We start from the raw sequence: 21861 nt of genomic DNA, 5'->3' as shown, positions 1-21861 counted from the left end.
TAGGACATCAGTAAGTGTTAGATTTGTTCCCTCCATTATAAACACATTTACTTCAACTCATTCAACTCTGAGCTTCTACAATATGCTAGGCATTATGCTAATACAACTGTGAACAAGACAGGTATGATTCCTGACTCCCCAGTTTATAATCTAGTGGAGAAGACACACAGATCCATGAATTTAATCTATATATCTATATATGTAAATATGTATGAATCTATAGAAAGTATTGTTATTTGCTAATATTATTGCTCACCATCAATTCTGGTGTATCTCTCTATTCATTCTTTTTCTCTAATTTTATTCTCTGGTAGATTCTTAAGAAAGGACTAATGAGAACAATATTTCTTGAATTCTTGTACATTACTAACAATTAGTCCTTTTGTACTTGAAAATCAGTCTGGTTGGATATAAAATCCTTGACTCAGATTTTCTTTCCTTGAACATCTTAAATAAGAAACTTCATTTCTTTGAGCAAAGTCTGTGGTTACAACATGATTTTCTTCCCTTATATGCAGTAGTTTCAGATTTTGTTCATTCTGACAATGTTTCCTTCAGTCTTTATTCCATTCTCTTCCTTTAGCTTCTTCTCTGGAATGTATGTTGGATATTCTTTGTCTATCTTCTGCATATACCTAATTCTCTTGACTCCTTTTCTTATCTCAATCTCTTTTTGATTTTTATGTTTCCCCTTGTATTTATTTGCTTCTATTTCTAAAGCATCACCTCTTGTATTTAACTTTTTTTCATAATTTTTTCTTAAGTTTGATCATCTCATTTCTCAGTTTTTCTAATTATAACTTATGTTATTCTTTCATACACTGTACCTTTTAAAAATGACTTTTAGTTATTTTTAAAATATTAGGTTACAGTTCTCATCTATTTTGTGGACATATCTTTCTGGCACAAATATATTGTTTATAGGAACATTATTTACTTTATTTGTTATTAAAATAATTTTGTATGAACTCTCACCTTAATCCTATTCTTTTGCTCATTTTTATATAAAATTAATTTTCTTAAACTTTTAAAAGGGAGGCTTAGTTTGGCAATATTTAAAATTTATATCCCTAGAACATCCTCCTCCTCTTCTTTTTAAAATAAGATATTCAGAATATGGCAGCTAATTTTCAGATTTCCAAGTTCTAGTCATCTCTCCAATTTTTATCTGACTCATCTTTTTTCTTTGTTTCTATCATCACTGTACTTCTCACTTTGGATTCTATTCCAAACAGTTTTTCCTCAACATGGGAACATGGGGTTCATCTATTAGGGCATCTTTAGTTGGTTAGCTGGAGAGATTATAGGGGCTAGATTACTCCAGCCTCTTTGGGTCTTACTGTGAACCCCTTGGACATCAAGAGTACACAATCCTTTCCCAGTTTCAACTGTTGTAGTCAAACTGACTTGCTGAGCTTTCAAGTAGCTGTCAGTTACTTTGAAGTTATCAGGTCTATTAGATGCCCCATTGGTTTTTCTTACCCGGCCTGGTATAGATGCTGATACCACACAGATCTTGTAGTTATCAGTGTGTTGCTCTCATTCATCCATATTTTGAGGTTTGAAGGGATATCTGATCACTCATATTTGTTATAAGTAATCAATTTTGCCACCTTTAGTTTCTCTGTTATTGTAGTGCAACAACATAAGGAACTTGCACCAGAAATAATCACAGTTCTTTCTTCATTGAGAAAGTCTCGCTACAAAAAAGCTACAAAAAAAATTCTAGCTCATCAAAACTGTGCTTAAAGACTTAATAATTTACATGCTGGTACAAGTGCCTTATCATGTTATGAACCAGTTACGAAGGATTCATGAAATAGCAGCATGATTTATAGATCTGTTTTAAGAAAAATTCAATATTGATATGTAGAACAATTAGTTAATTTAAAAGTACTTCTTCAAAGTTCTTTGTTCAAACGGTTCTATATCTGATTGACGATAGGGCAGTAAAGCTATCCTGAAGAGTTTTTTTAATTTTTAACATTAGCTTCATTACAAAATTTTGTGGATTGGTTATTCTAATTGTGTATATCCAGCAATCTTTGTAAAGTTTAACAACTACAGCTTTTTTATTTTAGTTGAAAAAATGTTACAGCTTGCTTGGAAACAGTTGTGAGTTATATGTGTACCATTTCTAATTCCAAAAACATTTTGCTGAACATTTGAGCTTTGTAAAACACTGTTTTTTTTTTTTTAACCACAGCACATGTATTATCAATGGAAAAACAACTGTTCAAAATTCAACTTTTAAAGTTAATTTAAATCGTATTTATAATAGGGTCAGATGTTTCACCTTTGCTAGAGTGACTTCCAAAAGCTTTCTTTTGATTACATTAATTGGGTGAAAAAAAAAACACTGAACATTACTGTAATTAACTGATTTTGTAGTTGAAGTATCTAATGGCAATGATGTTACTTAACTGTAAGGTAGTTGGTAAATATGAATAAGTGTTTTCAGCAAGTTGTATGCGAGTTGATTTTTGTGAGAAAAAGAAGACATATATTTAATTTTCCATTAAACATCCATTTTGCTTTTTATTTCTCTTTGCTGCCAAAAGGGTTTTTAATGCAAAATACAAGTCTTAGCAAACAATGAAACAGTTGTATATTTTCACTATACAATAAAAGGGGAAACTACTATAGTAAGAATCTTGACTTTTCTGTATATGCTCTGCAAAGACCCCTCGGCCTGTATTTCTCACACATATTTAATGCACATGTAATCCATAACTTTCCACATTTCTCACTAACTCTCCCAACTGGCAGCCTACTGGATTCATGAACTTTACAGGTCAAACAACTGATCACTATCCCACCAGCACCCAAGACCAAAAGAAATAAGCTATCCCTTGCTGCTTATGTCAGGATTATTTTACAAGCAAAAGTCCCAAAGCTGTCCTTGATTGAGAGGTAGTATGTTCAGCCTAGAAAAGGTTAGGGGAAAAAAAAAAGATCACATGTCATCTTTTACATTTAACCATGTGTTAAAGTTAGAATTTGTTCGCTGTACATGTTTCTCATATACTAGATGGGACCATGACAGAAGCTGGAATTTAAAAAATTGAATTCTATTAAACCTACCCTGGCTTATTTTAATGCAAGTAATAATACCTCATTATAATACAATGATTTGGGGCAAATGCTAAACAAAACATAACAAGACACACTTCTTTAGTTACTTGTATACTTGTCCTAATTGAAGGACAAGGGTTTTGAACATTTTGGTAAAAGTAATGTGGGGTAGATAAGCTTTAAGTGGGTGGGGGTGTGTGTGTGGCATGTACATATTTGCATTTTTCAAAGCATTTCAGCTGTTGTGTGGAAAACGGATCGAAAGTATAGGTGATAATGGTTTTGATTAACAATAATGGTGGCAATCGTTTACAATATGCCATGTGCTATGCTAATCATGTTATACATATTACTGTAATTAATCTTCACAACAAACTTGTTAATTAGGTATTGTTCTTACACTGTGTAGCTAAGACAACCGTGAATTAGAAAGGTCAGACAAATTGCTCAAGGCCACACAGCTAATAAATATAAAGCCAGGAGGAAGTCAAGTACAAGTCTGGTGTCCTTCATATACTTCTGCTTCTTATATTTGTTTTCCCACAAGATTATCTGAGAGCAACAACTGTTTTGAAATAGCTCCTTAAGATATACCTCAGCACTTACACGCTCTCTGCATCAAAACAAAAAACTCAATATTTGTTGATTTAACAATGAATATATTTATATTAAAGCACTTTGGAAATACTTATTTGGCGATAGGGTTAATCTTTTGTATTTATTTGAAATTAATAATGCCAGATTTAAATGTGACAATGTAGAATTTTTATTAATTTTTATGAAATTTTACAACATTAATCTGAAAGCAAGATTTTACTGGATCTCACTTAGGAACAAAAATGATTATATAAGAAACTTACTATCTCCCTTCAACGGGTTCAATGTCAAGGGTGTTAACTCCACTGCAATGGATCCTTTCAACATCTCTGTCTTTGTTTAACTCCAGTCCCAAAACCCTAAAAACATATATATATATAAAAATTAAAAGGGAGGGCACACAGAATCCAACAACACATTAGAAGGATCATACACTGTGATCAAGTGGGATATATTCCAGGGATGCAAGGATTCTTCAATATATACAAATCAATCAATGTGATATACCACATTAATGAATTAAAGAATAAAAACCATATGATCATCTCAATAGATGTAGAAAAGGCTTTTGAAAAAATTCAACACACATTTATTGTAAAAAACTCTCTAGAAAGTGGGTGTAGAGCAAACCCACCTCAACATAATAAAGGCCATATATGACAAAAATACAGCAAACATTATTCTTAATAGTAAAAAACTGAAAGCATTTTCTCCAAGATTAGGACAAAGATACGAATGTCCATTCTCATCACTATTACTTAACATAGTTTTGGAAGTCCTAGTGATGCTAATCAGAGAAGAAAAAGAAATAAAAGGAATCCAATTTGGAAAAGAAGAAGTAAAACTGTTTGCAGATGACATGATACTATACTTAGAAAATCCTAAAGATGCCACCAGAAAACTACTAGAGCTCATCAATGAATCTGGTAAAGTTGCAGGACACAAAATTAATAAACAGAAATTTCTTGCTTTCCTATACACTAACAGTGAAAGATTAGAAAGAGAAATTAAGGAAACAATCCCATTTACCATCACAACGAAAAGAATAAAAAACTTAGGAATAAACCTACCTAAGGAGGCAGAAGATTTATACTCAAGAGAATTATAAGATGCTGATGAAAGAAATCAATGACACAAACAGATGGACAAACACACCATGTTTCTGGATTGGAAGAATCATTATTGTGAAAATGACTATACTACCCAAAGCAACCTACCAATTCAATGCAATCCCCATCAAACTACCAATGGCATTTTTCACAGAATTAAAAGAAAAAACTCTACAATTTGTATGGAAACACAAAAGACCCTGAAAAGTGAAAGCAATCTTGAGCAAGAAAAATGGAGCTGGAGAAATCAGGTTTCCTGACTTCAGACTGTACCACAAAGCTATATTAGTCAAGATGGTATAGTTCTGGCACAGAAACAGAAATATAGAGCAATGGCACAGGATAAAAAGCTCAGAGATAAACCTCATGCATGTATGGTCACCTAACTATGACACAGGAGGAAAGACTACAAAATGGAGAAAGGACAGTCTCTTCAATAAGTGGTGCTGGGAAAACTGGAATCTACATCTAAAAGAATAAAATTAGAACATGCTTTAATATATACACAAAAATAAACTCAGAATGGATTAAAGACCTAAATGTAAGGATGGACACTATAAAACTGTTACAGGAAAACACAGGCAGAATACTTCTTTACATAAACCACAGCAAGATCTTTTCTGATGCACCTTCTAAAGTACTGAAAATAAAACAAAACAAATGGGACCTAATTAAACTTAAAAGCTTTTGTACAGCAAATGAAACCATGAACAAAATGAAGACAACCCTCAGGATGGGAGAAAATATTTGCAAATGAAGCAACTGATAACCTTCAAAACATACGAACAGCTCATGGAGCTCAATATCAAAAAAACAAACAACTCAATAAAGAAATGGGCAGAAGGCCTAAACAGACATTTCTCCAAAAGAGACATACAGATGGCCAATAAAAACACATGAAAAGATGCTCAACACTGCTAATTATTAGAAAAATGCAAATCAAAACTACAATGAAGTATTATCTCAGTCAGAATGGCTATCATCAAAAAAAAAAAAATCTATGAACAATAAATGCTGCAGAGGGTGTGGAGAAAAGGGAACCCTCTTACACAGTTGGTGGGAATGTAAACTGGTACAACCACTACAGAGAACAGCATGGAGGGGCCTTAAAAAACTAAAAATAGACTTACCATATTACCCAGCAGTCTCACTCCTGGGACATACCCAGAGAAAACCATAGTTCAAAAAGATACATGCACCAAATCTTCACTGCAGCACTATTTACAATAGCCATGACATGGAAGCAACCTAAATATCCATCAACACAGGAATGGATAAAGAAAATGTGCTATTACACAATGCAGTATAACTCAGCCATAGAAAGAATGAAACTGTGTCATCTGCAGAGAAATGGATGGACCTAGAGACTGTCATGGAGAAGGCGACGGCAGCCCACTCCAGTGCTCTTGCCTGGAGAACCCCAGGGACGGGGGAGCCTGGTGGGCTGCCATCTCTGGGGTCTCACAGAGTTGGACACGACTGAAGCGATGCAGCAGCAGCAGAGACTGTCATACAGAGTGAAGTAAGTCAGAAAGAGAAAAATATCATATAATGTCACTTGGCTATGGAATCCAGAAAAATGGTACTGATGAACTTACTCATAAAGCAGAAATAAGAGACCAAGATGTACAGAACAAAGGTACAGATACCAAGGGGGGAAGGGGCTGGTGGGATGAATTGGGAGACTGGGGTTGACACGTATACACTACTACGTATAAAATACGTAACTAATGAGAACCTACTGTATAGAACAGGAAACTCTATTCAGTGGTCTGTGGTGACCTAAATGGGAATGTAATCTAAAACAGAGAGGATACAAGTATACATATAACAGATTCACTTTGTTGAACAGCAAAGACTAACACAACACTGTAAAGCAACTATGCTCCCCCCAAAAGTAATTTAACAGAAGTAGGGGGAGATAAAACTAAACAATAGGAAAGCAATTTAACATTAAAATGTCCTTATTTCACCAAAACCACATGAAGTTAAAAGTGGCTTAAATACAATGCTTAAATCTCCTAACATACATCCAAGGATGTATATAGATTATTAAAAGCCTTATACAAATTTTTGAAGTATTAAGGGTATTAACAATTACATGTAAAGAGTTTCTCCTGAAGCATTATCTTAAATCTTATTTAAAGAGTGTATTTTACTAATTTAAATTTAGATATCTAGAACCTGAAACAAATTTTCATGAACAAAAAGCTAAATTCTTGTAACTTAAAACTTAACTGAGGACATCTAGTGAACAAAAGCTTAAATTACAGTTTAAAAAAATTTCCCTGAATTGTTTCTTACAGAAATATAAAATGAGTATGTTCAACTCAATAAGCACATTTAAATAAAATTAAATATAAATAAAAGTGATTAAGAAGTACTCACACAAATTAAGATGAATGAAATTTCTGATATTCAGTAACTATAAAACATCATTATCCTGGTGAGGACATTAAGATTAAATGAGTTTAAACATAAAAAGGGCTCATAACAAGGCTCAGCATACAGTAAATGCCTGCTGCTGCTGCTGCTGCTAAGTCGCTTCAGTCGTGTTCAACTCTGTGCGACCCCATAGACGGCAGCCCACCAGGCTCCCCTGTCGCCAAGATTCTGCAGGCAAGAACACTGGAGTGAGTTGCCATTTCCTTCTCCAATGCATGAAAGTGAAAAGTGAAAGTGAAGTTGCTCAGTCGTGTCCAACCCTCAGTGACCCCATGGACTGCAGCCTTCCATGCTCCTCCATCCATGGGATTTTCCAGGCAAGAGTACTGGAGTGGGGTGCCATTACCTTTTCCGACATCACACCCCTAGTACTACGTATTTATAACTGGAATTTTGTACCTTTTGACCACTTTCCTCCAATTCTTCCTCCTACCACTCCCTGACTCTGGTAAATCTGATCTCTTTTTCTATGGGTTTTTAAGATTCCACATATTTAAATGAGATCATACAGTATTTGTCTTTCCTTGTCAGACTTATTTCATTTAGCATAAGGCCTTCAAGGTCCATCCATGTAGCTGCAAATGGCAGGGTTTCTTCACTTTCTGTAGCTAAATAATATTTCTTTGAATATATGTAACACAACTTCTTTATCTATTCATCCATAGATGGACACTTAGTTTTCCATGTCTTGGCTATTGTAAATAATGCTGCTATGAACATGGAGGTGCAGATACTTTTGCAAGTTATTGCTTTCATTTTCTTTGGATATATTCCCAGAAGTGAAATCGCTGGATCATATAGTAGCTCTATTTTTAATTTCTGAGCATCCTTCAAATGGTTTTCCACAGTGGCTGTACTAATTTATAAATCTCACCAACAGTGCACAAGGGTTTTAAATTCTCTACAGCATTTAAATCCACTCTAGCAATTGTTATGTCTTTTCCTTTTGGTAACAGATATTCTAACAAGTATGGGGTGTTGCCTGTTGTTTTTGCACTTCCTTGATGACTAGTGATGTTGGACATCTTTTCACATACCTGTTGGTCATTTGTATATCTTCTTAGGACAAATGCTCAGGTTTTTTTTTTTTTTGGTCCATTTTTAATTTTTTCCTCTTGTTATTGAGTTGAACGAGTTCTTTACATATTTTGGATATTAAGCCCTTATCAGATAAACGATTTGAAAATCTTTTTCCCCATAGTGTGAGTTGTCTTTTCACTATGTTGACAGTTTCCTTGGCTGTACAGAAGGCTTTTAGTTGATACAGTCTTGCTTGCTTTTGTTTCTGATTTTCTTTTTCCTTAGCCTGTGAAATCTCACTCTAGACCAATCTAATCCCTGTCTTTTAGGTAGCCTACCTCTACGCAACCTATATACTTTAGGTCTGTGTCATTTGGGAACCAGAAGAAGGGGCTAAGGTAAAGGGAAAGGGGAGGTTTCTACAACAGGGAAACAGGGGTAGGGTTTGTGTGGATGGAGGCAAGGTATGCAAAAAATAATTAAAATGGCAGGCCTGAGGCTACTATCCTTAAAAAGGCCTGCTTGTAAGACTGGCCCTTACCTGCCTTCTGGGATTTCAGGAGGGTTCCCATTATTTCTGGGTAAGAATGGCTCATTGTGCCTAAACTATTTGAAGCAAACAGTGTACATTATGAATTCTTACATGCCTTCTAAGAGTCTGGAATTTTGGTACATGCTAAGCAGTAACTGCCTATGTGGCCAGTCTGTACTTAAAAACTCTAGGCACTGAGTCTGTAATGAACTTCTCTGATAGAGATTTCATCTATGCTATCACAATTCATTGCTAAAGAAATTAAGCGTGTCCTACGCAACTCCACTGGGAGCTTGTGCTTGGTTTCCTTCTCAAGTCAAGCATGTGCCTTTCCCTCCAGTAAGTTTACCTGGTATACTTTTGTTGTAATAAATCATAGTTATGAGTATTTTGGTACAACTATATGCTGCATACTGAGTCCTTCTAGAGAATCCTCAAGCTTGGGGGAGGTCTTGAGGACTCTTGGGCCAAGGCAGTGACGAGAACAGGGGAGAAAAGAGGAAGAAGAGACAAAGTGAAGGAGAGAGGATGAAGGGAAAAGAAGTAAAAGAATAGAGATACAAGGGAAGGCAGAGGAAATTGGGGTAAGGAGGGTAAGGAAAAGAATGAGTTCTGGTGTCTTTTAAAATCATTTTTCCAATCTCTTTGCTATGAGACATCACATACTGTCATTAATGGCGAGAATCCATTTTGCTTGGCTGCTTTCCATGTCACACCGATTACTGAATATTAGATTGGTGCAAAAGTAATTGCAGTTTTGCATTGTTGAACTTTGCCATTTGATATTGGAATACATTCTTAAATAAATGTGGTTGTTATACATTACTTTAATTCATTTTTCTTGCCTTATCTTTTTTTGCTAATGACTTATTACTTTCTGTTTATTTTATATGCATTTCAGACTATGAAAATGATGTTAGACAAAAAACAAATTCAAATGATTTTCTTATTTGAGTTCAAAATGGGTTGTAAAGCAATGGAGACCACTTGCAACATCAACAATGCATTTGACCCAGGAACTGCTAGAAAATGTACAGTTCAGTCATGGTTCAAGAAGTTTTCCAAAGGAGACAGAGTCCTGAAGATGAGGAGTGTGGTGGCTGGCCATCAGAAGTTGACTAGGACCAATTGAGAGTCATCATCGAAGCTGATTCTCTTACAACTACATGAGAAGTTGCTGAAGAACTCAATGTCAACCATTCTACAGTTGTTCGGCATTTGAAGCAAACTAAAAGGTGAAAAAATTCAGTAAGTAGGTGCCTCATGAGCTGATCACAAATTTTAAAAAAATCATCGTTTTGAAGTGTCATCTTCTCTTATTCTTTGCAAAAACAAAGAACCATTTCTTGATCAGATTGCAACGTGCGACAAGAAGTGAAATTTATATGACAGAGATAACCAGCTCAGTGGCTGGACCAAGAAGCAGCTCCAAAGCACTTCCCAAAGCCAAACTTGCACCAGAAAAAGGTCATTGCCACTGTTTGGTGGTCTGCTGCTGGTCTGATCCATGACAGCTTTCTGAATTCTGGTGAAACCATTATGTCTGAGGAGTATGTTCAGCAAATTGATGAGATGCACTGAAAACTTCAAGGCCTGCAGCTGGCATTGGTCAACAGAAAGGGCCCAATTCTTCTCCAAGTCAATTCCTGACCACATGTTGCACAACCAATGCTTCAAAAGTTGAAAGAATCGGGCTATGATGTTTTGCCTCATCTATCATATTCACCTGGCCTCTTGCCAAATGACTACCACTTCTTCAAGGATCCTGACAACTTTTTGCAGCGAAAACGCTTTCACAACCAGCAGGAGGCAGAAAATGCTTTCCAAGAATTCACTGAATCCTGAAGCACATATTTTTATGCTACTTGAATAAACAAACCTATTTCTTGTTGGCAAAAAAGTGTTGTATGTAATGGTTACTATTTTGATTAATAAACATGTATTTGACCCTAGTTTGAATTTCACTGGTAGCTCGGCTGGTAAGGAATCTGTCTGCAATGCAGGAGACCCTGGTTCAATTCCTGAGTCAGAACATACCCTGGAGAAGGGATAGGATACCAACTCCAGTATTCTCGGGCTTCCCTGGTGGCTCAGATGGTAAAGAATCTGCTTGCAATGTGGGAGACCTGGGTTCGATCACTGAGTTGGGAAGATGCCTTGGAGGAGGGCATGGCAATCCACTCCAGTATTCTTGCCTGGAGAATCCCCATGGACAGAGGAGCCTGATGGGCTGCAGACCGTAGGGTTGCAAAGAGTCAGACACAACTGGGCAACTAAACACAGCACATAATGATTTAAAATTTACGGTCCAAAATGGCAATTACTTTTGTACCAACTTAATATATTTAATATCCTGTGATAAACCATAATAGAAAAGATTTAAAAAGAATGTATATATGTATACATTCATGTATATATTGTACATGCACAGATGTATATATGTATACAACTGAGTCATTGTGCTGTACAGCAGAGATTGGCACAACATTATAAATAAACTATGTGTGTGTGTGTGCTCAGTCACTCAGTCATGTCTGATTCTTTGTGAGTCCATGGACTGTGGCCTGCCTGACTCCCCTGTCCATGGGATTTTCCAGGCAAGAATATTGGAACGGGTTACCATGCCCTGGTCCAGGGGATCTTCCTGACCCAGGGATCGAACGCATGTTTCTTAAGCCTCCAGCATTGACGGGTGGATTCTGTACCATTGTGCCACCTGGGTATACTTCAATTAAAAATAAAAAAGTTGTAAAAAAAATCAAATTGCTGAAAACAAAAAGCAAAGAAAATTTCAAAGCAACCAGAGGATAACAAATTACCTACAGAAAAACAATGGTTCAAATGACTGCAGATTCCTTTCCACAAACTACAGAGCCATCAAGACTTGCTCTATAAAAATTGCTAAACAAATTTCTTCAGACAGAAGCAAAGTGATATAAGAAGGAGACTTGGGATATCAGTAATGAAGAGAGAGCAACAGAAATGATACGGATCTAAACGGATTATTCTTTTTCTTAAAATATGTTTGACGGTTGAAAACAAAAAATTGTAACACTGTCCAGTGGAGTTTACAATGTGTGTAAATACAATACATAAGACAACACTCTTCATAGGGCTGAAAAAAGACCTGTGATTCTATTTCTTAGATATTTTTCAAATATCTTCACCCTCTTGGTTCCAGCTGCCACAACCCTGGCTCAGGCTTCCATCAACACTCTCCTTGCAAGTTACCTAACTTGGTTCCCACTCTTGCTCTCAACTTCAATCCATTCTCCAAGCTGATGACAAAATGCAATAGCTGTCACCTTTTTCTGATCTTCATACCTCATAACCAAGCATACAAGACTCTTCCCCATCTAGCCCCCTCTATCTCTCCAGCTTCATCTTTTGTCAGTGGCCCTCTCCTCACAGTTCTCTGCCTCGAGTCACGCTAAATTTTGTTCAATTTCTGGCCTATGCTCGGCCTTCAACATATTGCTTGGCACATGGTAGGACCTCACTAAATACGCTGACTAAATGAAAGAATAAATTCTTGAACGATAGTTATTCCTTGGGAGGCGGGAAGAAAGCATGAGAGAAAAGGAATAAAATTAAATTAAAATATCCTCATTTCGATGTAAAGCGCCCTCACCCGAGCCTACTTTCGCACCCACTTGCCTATAGGTGTATAAAGGGTAACTTGTTTTCTCAACTCACAGAGCAGAAGAGAGTAAAGCCCAGTGTGGTGGCAGGAAAGTGATAATGAGGCGGAAAAGTGTAAGGCAAGGCTAACACAGTCTTGGTCTACATTTTAACTAGCACGTTAGACTAAAAAGTAAGGCTTTCTTTACCTCCGTGTGGACTCTGCTCTCCGGAGGCGAAGAGGGTCTTCTAAACCCGCCTGTCGAGCCGACAAGAACCCTAGCATCCCGTTCTTTCACATTGGCTTGAGAACTGGACGCTGCCATGACAGAACTCGGAGGCGGGGTTGTAGTAGCGGAGCCTCCCATTGGTTAAGCGTGATGCCATCCGACCAATGGAGAGCGCCTTTATTAGAGAGTACGCGGATGAAGGTGGATGGGACTCCTCGGCGTTGGTGGGCGGGGTCAGCGGCGGGGGCGTTCCCGCTTTGGTTGCTGATATTCCGGCAGATCCCGCCGCCCGCCGCGCCGGAGCTGGTGGGACAGTATGGGTTGGTCTCAGCGTTTGTTCGGCGTCCTGCGGAGAGCACTGTCAAAGGAAGTGAAAGAGCAAGTGGGCACAGACCGGTTCGGGAACAAATACTATTATATCCCGGAGTACAAGAACTGGAGAGGTGAGATGAGAGCGAGGGCAGCGGTTGGGTGGTCGGAAAACGACCTGCGGCACTAGTGGTAATCAGCAGAGTGGCCAGCCGAGTTTGTTCACCCCGCCGCGCCCTCCGCGCTGGCCACTGGCTTGAGTGGCCCGCCAAGTGCCTGAGTCCCTGCGCCGCAGCGTCTAGGTCTTGAGCCCGGCCGCCGCGGCGCTGGCTCCGCACACTCCGCCTAGCGCCGGGAGCCTTGCCGGCGCCCTGTGTGGGTCCTTGCTATCGGCAGTGTAGATAGGGACAAGTCCAGGGAGGTTTTCACCAAAGGGTCCAGGGAGAGATAGGGACGTACCTTTCCTCCTCCCTGGTCGCCAGTGCCCACTTTGCGACCGAGGAGTCGGGGGAAATTGAAGAGGTGTTATTTTGAGCGCTTCTGCTCTCCTCTTTCTTGGCGTTGACCTTTTAAAGTGGCTCCAGCGTTGGCCCGAGCGTCACCTTCCTCTCGGACAAAGCTGTCAGAAGTAGGTCCATGCTCACTGACAGTGCGGAAAAGAGATCCCATCACCAGACCCCACGTTACCTTTCCCTCGAGTTTGCATTCCCAAGACCCTGTTGCGCTCAGTTTAAGATACATGGCGCTAATCGTGTTTCTGTGTAGAAATCTTGCGGCAAAGTCTTGGTGTTTGCGGAGGTAGGGGGCGTTCCTGGTCCTTGAAATCATACCACGTGGCAGTAATCTTTTCTGTGTTTTTGCATCACCAGGATGCAGATCTCAGGCTTTGGGGTCAGAAAGGCTTGGGTTCTAGAATCTCAGCTTTGACGTTTAATTGAGGGATCACGAACAAAGTATTTGTCCTCCCAAGTATCAGGATCCTTACTTGAAAGAGATGATAATAATATTGAGAAGCACTAAGACCTTTGAAAGTGGTGTTTCATTCACTTCCTATAATTCTTAATAGAGGAAATTTCTTCTTCCTCGTAGAGTACGTGTAAAGTATATTTATTATTACTCAAAACTGTTTTGCCTACCCCTTTTCTGTAAATTATTTTAATATCTTAGACTTGTTTCCCTAATGAGCGTTTAAACTGTATCAGGGCAGAAAGTATTTCTTTCTTAAAAAAGTCCACAAAGAACCTAGCATGGTGGTGAAGTATTTCTTGAAAGATTACAAACAAAGGGAAAGATGTTTCTTTTTCATAAGTTGTCAGGTAACATTAAAAACAGATATAAAAACATTGGATTGATCCAAAGTATAATTTACATATGGTAACATTCATCCTTTTTGATGTATGATTTTATGATATTTGACAAATGCATAGTCGTAAATATCACCAGAATCAAGATACAGAGCAGTTGCATCACCCCCAGAAGTCCCTCTTAGCCTCTAGTAACTCCTTCCCTCACCGCATACCCTGCCGTTGGCAACCACTGATTGATGTTTTCCTATGTTTGCTTTTTCCAGAATGTCATGTAAATGGAGTTAGAGAAGATGCAGTCTTTTGAGTCTAGCTTGTTTCATGTGCCAGGATGCAGTTGAGATTCATCCCTGTGTCGGTAGTTCCTTTCCGTTACTAAGTAGTACTCCATTCCGTTGTGCAGGTTTACCGCAGTTTATCCATTCACCTGCCGAATGACCTGTAGGTGGTTTCTGGGTTTTGGTGACTGTGCAGAAAGCCTCTATAAAAATTCCCATACAGGATTTCTTTCTCTTGGGTGAACAGCTAGGAGTGGGATTGCTGTCTTTTGTGGTAAGTCTATCTTCTATGTATATATATATATATATAACTAACTTTATAAGAAACTGTTTTCAAAACTGGTTGTACCATGTTGCATTCCTGCCAGCAACACATGAAAGTTCTAGTTTCACATTCTCACCAGTACTAGGTTCTGTCAGTTTTTAAATTTTTGTTTGTATTTTAACCATTCTAATGGGTAGATAGGGCTTCCCTGGTGGTGCAGTGGTAAAGAACCCACCTGCCAATATAGAAGATGAGGGTTCAGTCCCTAAGTCTGGAAGATCCCCTGGAGAAGGAAATGGAAACCTACTCTAGTATTCTTGTCTGGGAAATTCCACGGACAGAGGAGCCTTGCAGACCCCAGTCCATGGGGTCACAAAAATCAGACATGACTCAGTGACTAAACAACAACAGGTAGCTCGTGTTATCTCATTGTGGTTTTAATTTCCATTTTCGTAATGACTGAGGATGTTAAGAATCTTTTCATATGCTTATTTGCCAACCATGGGTCTTTGGTGGAGTATCTGTTAAGTCTTTTGACCATTAAAAAAATTTGTATTAGTTTCATTTCTTTGAAAATACAGTATCATTAAAGAAAGACTTAAAGTAGCAAAATCATGTGTATTCTAAAATGATCTGTGAGTCAAAGGATATGTTTAATTTTATTACAATACCAAGTTGTTTTCCAAAGTGCTTATGCTGATTTGTACTTCAGTTAGCTTGATATTTTGAATCCAGGTACTCTTGATTGTGAGAAAAATTCGGCTTTTATTAATAATCTAGTACAGTCACTATATGCAGATGTTTACTATCTCTGTGTATCTCAGTTCTTGGATAATTGAGGACTGTGGCACAGATATGTTGTACAGTCTGTAAATACCATTACACGTTTCCTAAGCCTTCTGCTATAAATCAAGGGAAAATATTTTTAGTTTGTTTTCAAGCAAGTTTTCAAAAAATAAGTCATCTAACTTTTTTATTTCCTGGATATGAAAGGTGGTTCTTACAGGTCTCCGGGAGTTTTCTTTGAATTGCATAAATTGAACACCACCAATGAGTAGTGTTTAAGAACCCTTTAGAGGAAATTAATTTTTCTTTTAATTCAGTTAATTACTCTGGTGCTAGTCATCAAAGAACTACTGTATTTTCTACATAGGATATTATTTAATAAGAGAAAAATCTGTTGTTATGTAGTTCAAAATTAGTCTTGAGTATTATCCAGGCAGCTGAATTTAAGTTTAGAATTGTTGAAATTTTAACTTGAAAAAAAAAACAAACCTATTGACATTTCAGGATAAAAAGATTAAGAGCTTTGCATGTATTTGGCATTTTTGATAACAAAGTACTGATTAACATATTTTTATTGAAAATTTGCCACTCTAGAGTAGATTATTTAGTAAAAGATTCCTTAAACTTTATCTACAAAATTCCTTTGTTATTGCACCCTTCTTATGTGTAATTTACTTGTTTTTATCCATCCAGTTCCACTTATCTCATGTTTCAAAAGGTAATTCTCTTCCTTTCCAAGATAAATTCTTGTATTTGTATACTTGATTCTTCCAGGAACCTTTTTGAACCTCGTTTTGTTATTTTCACTTCTTTTTTTGCACATTTATTAAACATCTGCACCTCTAAAAAGTAACAAATTTATTAACTGAACTATCTTGAGCTGTTAATTTGCTAATAGACATTGTGAGTATCCAGATTTGGGGGGGTGGGGTGAATATTGTGGATAATTTGCAAAAGCACCTGTTTTTGTGTTTTGAGTATTGTGTTTATTTTGAGGCACCATGCTTTAGAAGAGATGCTTGGAAATCTAGAGAGTCCAGACAGGAATAATTATGATGATGAGATTTTCTAGAGATTATGTCCGTAAGTTTTATTACCTGCAAGTCTTGAGCAGGTTTACCCTGTGAAGATCAGTTTTAGGAGAAGCTTCAAGTATTTGAAAAATTGTGGTGTAGAAAAGGATTAGGCTCATCTGTATAGCCTTTAACTCATAACTTAGATCAGAGGGTAGATGTTTACCGTTTTTTAATAAGAAACAACTTTCAGACTTTTGGGCTATGCTAGAGAAGGAAGAGAGTGCTTTATGTTTGATTGTACTGGGAGAATTTAGGGAGATAAGTAGCTGGAGACATTTGATCAGTACCTTGAAGGATAAATAGGATTTCACAAAGAGTGGTCGGTGGGAAGAGATGGGAAATACCACAGAGATGAGAAGGTGAGTCCCATGTGGGTAGACTTCAGTGCAGAAGAACAGTAGAAAGCTGTTCTAGTGAGGTGATAGACAAGGTCAGCTTATAAAAGACCTTACATAGGTTTGAAGTTTATACTTCATTCTGAGGTAGTAGGTAACCACTGAAAGCTTTTTAACAGAGAGAAGTTTGTGGCATAATTAGAGCTGTTAGAGAAATGGCCCTGGAAGCTCTGCAAAAGATGAGCTCGAGGGGAAAGGGAGGAAGTACAGTTCTGCTAGGTGAGAGCATTGCTGGATTTGCCCTCATCCTAGAGAGAGATCTTACTGGACTGAAGTGAAGGAAATGGAAAGAAAAGTTTGATTTAGCAAAGCTTTTGGACTTGGTAATGAATTGGACTGGCAGAGGGAAAGAAAAGAGGAGAAGCCAAAGATGATTTTGTTGTTTTAATTCTGGAGAACTGGTGGATGGTGGTGTATTGACCCATGCAAACAGAGGCTAACAGGGACTAATGAAAACAGATAAGCAGCCTTTAGGGTGGGGTTGGTGAAAGAATACATAATTTGTTGCTTATAAGAGGGCAGCTTTATAAGCAGGCAGTTGTATACTCAGATCTGCACTTCCAAACATGTCAGCGATTAAAGTACAAATTTGGAAGCCATCTTAATATAGGTGATCACTAAAACTGTAGGAATAGTTAGATTCAGGCAGGAAAAAAATAATAACATGAGATTAAGAGACAGGTATATGGCAATCTGGTCATTTCAGTGGCTTCTCATCACCTGAGAGTAAATCCAAACTACCTGGCAGACATTCATGACCTTTGAGTCCATCTTGAAAGTGATCTTGGGCTTCCCTCGTGGCTCAGAGGGTAAAGCGTCTGCCTACAATGAGAGAGACCCAGATTCGATCCCTGGGTCTGGAAGATCCCTTGGAGAAGGAAATGGCAACCCACTCCAGTACTCATGTCTGGAAAATCCCATGAACGGAGAAGCCTGGTATGCTACATTCCATGGGGTCGCAAAGAGTCGGACACGACTGAGTGACTTCATTTTCACTTTGAAAGTGATACTTGTTTTTAATCTAATCTTTAGATCAGTGGTTTGTAAGAAGCCTGGATGTTTATGCTATTAGGAGAGCTCAAACCTGAAAGCTTACGTGATTTCCGATATATCAGGGAGTTCAGTCAGATAGTATTTAATTTTCAGCATTCAAAAAAATCATAACATTAAAATTAACTGAATGTACTTATATGAGAGTTGCATCTTATACACTGATATTGAAAGTGTTAGTCACTCAGTTGTATCTAACTCCTGTGACCCCATAGACTGTAGCCCCTCAGGCTCCTCTGTCCATGGAATTCTGGTAAGAATACTGGAGTGGGTAGCCATTCCCTTCTCCAGGGGATCTGCAACCCTGGGATTGAATGCAGGTCTCCTGCATTGCAGGCGGATTCTTTACTATCTGAACCACCAGGGAGGCCCTAGTCTTGCATCTAGTCTGTAACTTTGCATAATACTGAGCTTTAGATGGTATTCCCAAAATAGAATAGATTGGGGGCAAGGCCGGGATAACAGTGGGCGTTAGATAGCAGTGACTCTTTCTTCTAGAATCCAGGACAAATATTTCATCAAACATGGTAGATATGTTTTTGGATTTAAAACATTTACACATTTAAAAAACCTGTAGAACCTTCACTAGGGCTTTTTGTAGTGAATTGTTTACACCAGGCTATTGGGAGTGATTTTTGAACTGTTCATAGTTTGGTAATTAAGAAATAAACCTATTCAAGTTCAGCATTGTATTAGAAAATCTTACATTCTAAAAGATTTTTTTCACTTTGTGTTCAGGTTTTTAATGAAGCATTATTGTATATTTATAGAAATTGTGAACAAAGAAAAATCTATGCTAAGATTTTAGTGAAAGCATTTATTACCAAATTATATATTTATACTTTCTATATTTGTTTGATTGTGTTTAGAGTCACATATATCTAGATTATCAGTGTGCCAGATGTGTTTATAATAACATTTCCCGAATTTTACATTTCATGCTTTTTGGTTTTAAAAAGAAGGTGGCCTTTGAATATGGCATTTCCAGATACTTTTGGGAAGTCAAATAAACTACACTTTAAAGGTGATAATTTAGAATTGAGGTTTGTCCATCTAAAATGGAAGTTTGTTTAAAATTAAAGTTTATTTTATGTCTATGTGCTTCCTTTTAAAAAAATTAGTTGGATTTTACCTCTTTTCTAACCTGAGAATCATTTATTTTGTTTTATTTATTCAATTATCTTTATTGAATTATAAAATATTTCTAATATAAAAAATAGAATGATAGTGCAAACCTCCATGTACCTGCTTGAGTCCAGCTCCAGCAGCCAGGGATTCAACCTGAAGAGATGAATGGTGTCGGCGAGTAATGAGACAGCCTCTCAGTTTTCTTGGACTGCCTATTTATTTCAAGTTTAAGATTTTCTTTTATACTTTTACAAAAGCATTAGGTCAGAGGTTTGACATTTTCAGTTCCCCCTCACCCAGATTTATTATCTCCATAAATCATTGTTGCTCTTCAAACAGAATTCCTGCTTCAGGGATTCTCGGAATCAGCCTTACCATCTATTATTTACTTCCTCTAATGTGTCCTATAGTTGACTTGTGATTACACTGTAACTCATGCTACATTCTTCAGTTTACTACTTATCTTCCTAAATCCTGTTTGCCCCTAGCATCCTGAGCTCACTTTCTCTTAAAAAGGTTTCTAGCTATAGTGTCTCTAAAAATTCCTAACTTCTATAAGCTATAGTAAAATATGCTAACTTTACAACATTCCTTAAATCTTTAACTTCTAACTATTTTAATTATTTCTAAGCCCTAAATTCAGTAAACTCCTTTGCCATAAACATTTTCCTCACAAATAGGCTTCAGATAGCAATCCCTCCCATGGCCTCAAGCTGCGGCCTATGTGCTCATCCTGGAGCACTCTTTTGTAAAAGTCCTTAAGCAAATGTCAGTGATTAACTTTATGAATTATTCTCTGAGCGTGGCTGCAGAAGGCTTTGTGCCTTCTCATGCTCCTCTCAAGAACAATAAGCACCTTAATATTCCTTTCCAGTCAACTCAGCCGAGGAGAGGAAAAAACAAGTCAGAATCACAAGGCCTAACTCCTTCATCCCGGGTCTGTGCCTGCAGAATGAGGAGAGGGGGCTGGGGGCCGTGCCTCTATTTTGTCGGAAATGCCTAAGGCGGCTCCCAACGACATGTACCTACCCATCACTCACTTGAAACAGTTATTAACGCATGACTAAATTTTATTTTCTTCCCACCCTGCTACCTACCTCTCCTCTAATTTTGAAACAAATACCAAACATCATGTCAGTTTACCTCTAAACATTTCTTATATGTCTCGAACACAGACACCTCTTTTTAAATTAAAAAAATTTTTTTGGTTGTGCTGGGTCTTCATTGCTGCCCGTGAGCTCTCTCTAGTTGCAGCAAACTGGGACTACTCTTCACTGCGGTGCGTGCGCCCCAGGGCACACGGGCTTCAGTAGTTGCAGCGTGAGCGCTCAGTAGTTGTGGAGCACAGGCTTAGTTGCCCCATAGCACGTGGAATCTTCCTGGATTAGGGATTGAACCCATGTCTGCTGCACCGCCAGGTGCATTTTTAACCATTGGACTACTAGGGAAGTACCTCTTTTTAACTATAAAAATAACACCATCATCACATATAGAAATAAAATATTTCTTAATATCAAATTTTCTGTCCTTCCCATTTCCCTAGTTGTCTATAATCCTCTTATTTATAAGATAATTCTTATGTTCCCTATAATTCTTTTATTGGCTTACTTAGTTTTGCAGTTGGTATACATTGAGCTCCAAACAAAATCCTTGCATTATTATCACTAATATGGTTTTTTTCTTAATATTTATTTATTTGGCTGTGCCAGGTCTTAGCTGTGGCACGTGGGATCTTTTTTATATTTTTTTTAGTTTGTGGCACATGGGTTCTTTCATTGTGGCATGCCAAACTCTTAGTTGTGGTATACGAGATCTTGTTCCCTGGCTATGAATGGAACCCAGGCCCCCGCATTAGGAGTGTGGACTCTTAGCCACTGGACTACCAAGAAAGTCCCACTAATATGGGACTTTTTAAGAGAACTTTAAAGTATCCTGTAGTTTATAAGTTTCCTCTTTATGTTAAAAACTTTTTCCTCTCTCTCTCTCTCACATACCCCTGCTTTTTTGGAGTGGGTATTGACAAGTCACTTTTTTTAAATGGCATTAGCCTATTAATGTTTGTTATAAGAAGTAGTCTATTTCTTCTTTGATCATCATATTTTTTAAGGCTTTGTTGTTTATGTCTTCTTATCCCTGACTACCTTTGTAGATGTCTTTTGTAGCAGAGTCCTCGTTTTACCTGAACTTGACTGTACTCAGTGAGACCTGAGTGAATGCTACAGGCCTGTGGCTTCTTACAGGGCCCTGGCAGAATTGCTCTGGGAGAACTGTACTCAGTACTCCGGATGCCTTCACTCTGACCTCCTGCAAGCGGGAATCTTAAGAATGTCAGTATCAGGTCAGAGTCCTATTAATAGTTGCCTATGAGAAATAGGGAAGGGGCTCATTGGGGTACTTAGCACATGCTATTGTTTGGAAGCTTTAGAAAAAAAAGATCTCATTTTGTGACATCTTACAGGCTCTTCACATCAGTGATAACTAGGCCTCCATGTTAGGAGCACTTGTGGCATTCCCAGCTTCCTTTGACTTGACCCTTTTCATTTATTTGCCCCTTGCTCTTATACCTGTTGCTCTAAACTTGAGGTTTTCTCAGTATTTCTTTTTTGGAAAAACCCACAGAAATTCTTTCCAGTGTGACCTG

General features: G+C 37.7%; 2 protein-coding genes across 4 annotated transcripts in view; one reads left to right on the top strand and one right to left on the bottom strand.

Moving 5' to 3' along the window:
- Window positions 1-12752, bottom strand: part of ERCC8 (ERCC excision repair 8, CSA ubiquitin ligase complex subunit) — a 52532-nt gene extending 39780 nt beyond the window's left edge. The window contains exons 1-2 of one of the 3 annotated variants that reach the window (XM_069556468.1): window positions 12609-12749; window positions 3936-4031 (exon numbers count right to left, since the gene is read on the bottom strand). In XM_069556468.1, coding sequence (XP_069412569.1) covers window positions 3936-4031; window positions 12609-12685 — 173 coding nt within the window. In that variant the 5' untranslated portion in view covers window positions 12686-12749. Of the gene's footprint in view, window positions 1-3935; window positions 4032-12608 lie in introns of all 3 variants that reach the window. The other 2 variants (XM_069556470.1, XM_069556469.1) reach the window with 2 other exon arrangements.
- A 94-nt stretch (window positions 12753-12846) lies between these two features.
- The window catches only part of NDUFAF2 (NADH:ubiquinone oxidoreductase complex assembly factor 2), a 174979-nt gene continuing 165964 nt past the window's right edge, over window positions 12847-21861 (top strand). The window contains exon 1 of the mRNA XM_069556471.1: window positions 12847-13072. Coding sequence (XP_069412572.1) covers window positions 12946-13072 — 127 coding nt within the window. The 5' untranslated portion in view covers window positions 12847-12945. The remainder of the gene's footprint in view (window positions 13073-21861) is intronic.

This window comes from Ovis canadensis, chromosome 16 (genome assembly GCF_042477335.2).
Source record: "Ovis canadensis isolate MfBH-ARS-UI-01 breed Bighorn chromosome 16, ARS-UI_OviCan_v2, whole genome shotgun sequence".
NCBI classification, from domain to species: Eukaryota; Metazoa; Chordata; class Mammalia; order Artiodactyla; family Bovidae; genus Ovis; species Ovis canadensis.
Note: the sequence above shows the minus strand (reverse complement) of the source record. Positions and strands in the feature narration are given on the sequence as shown.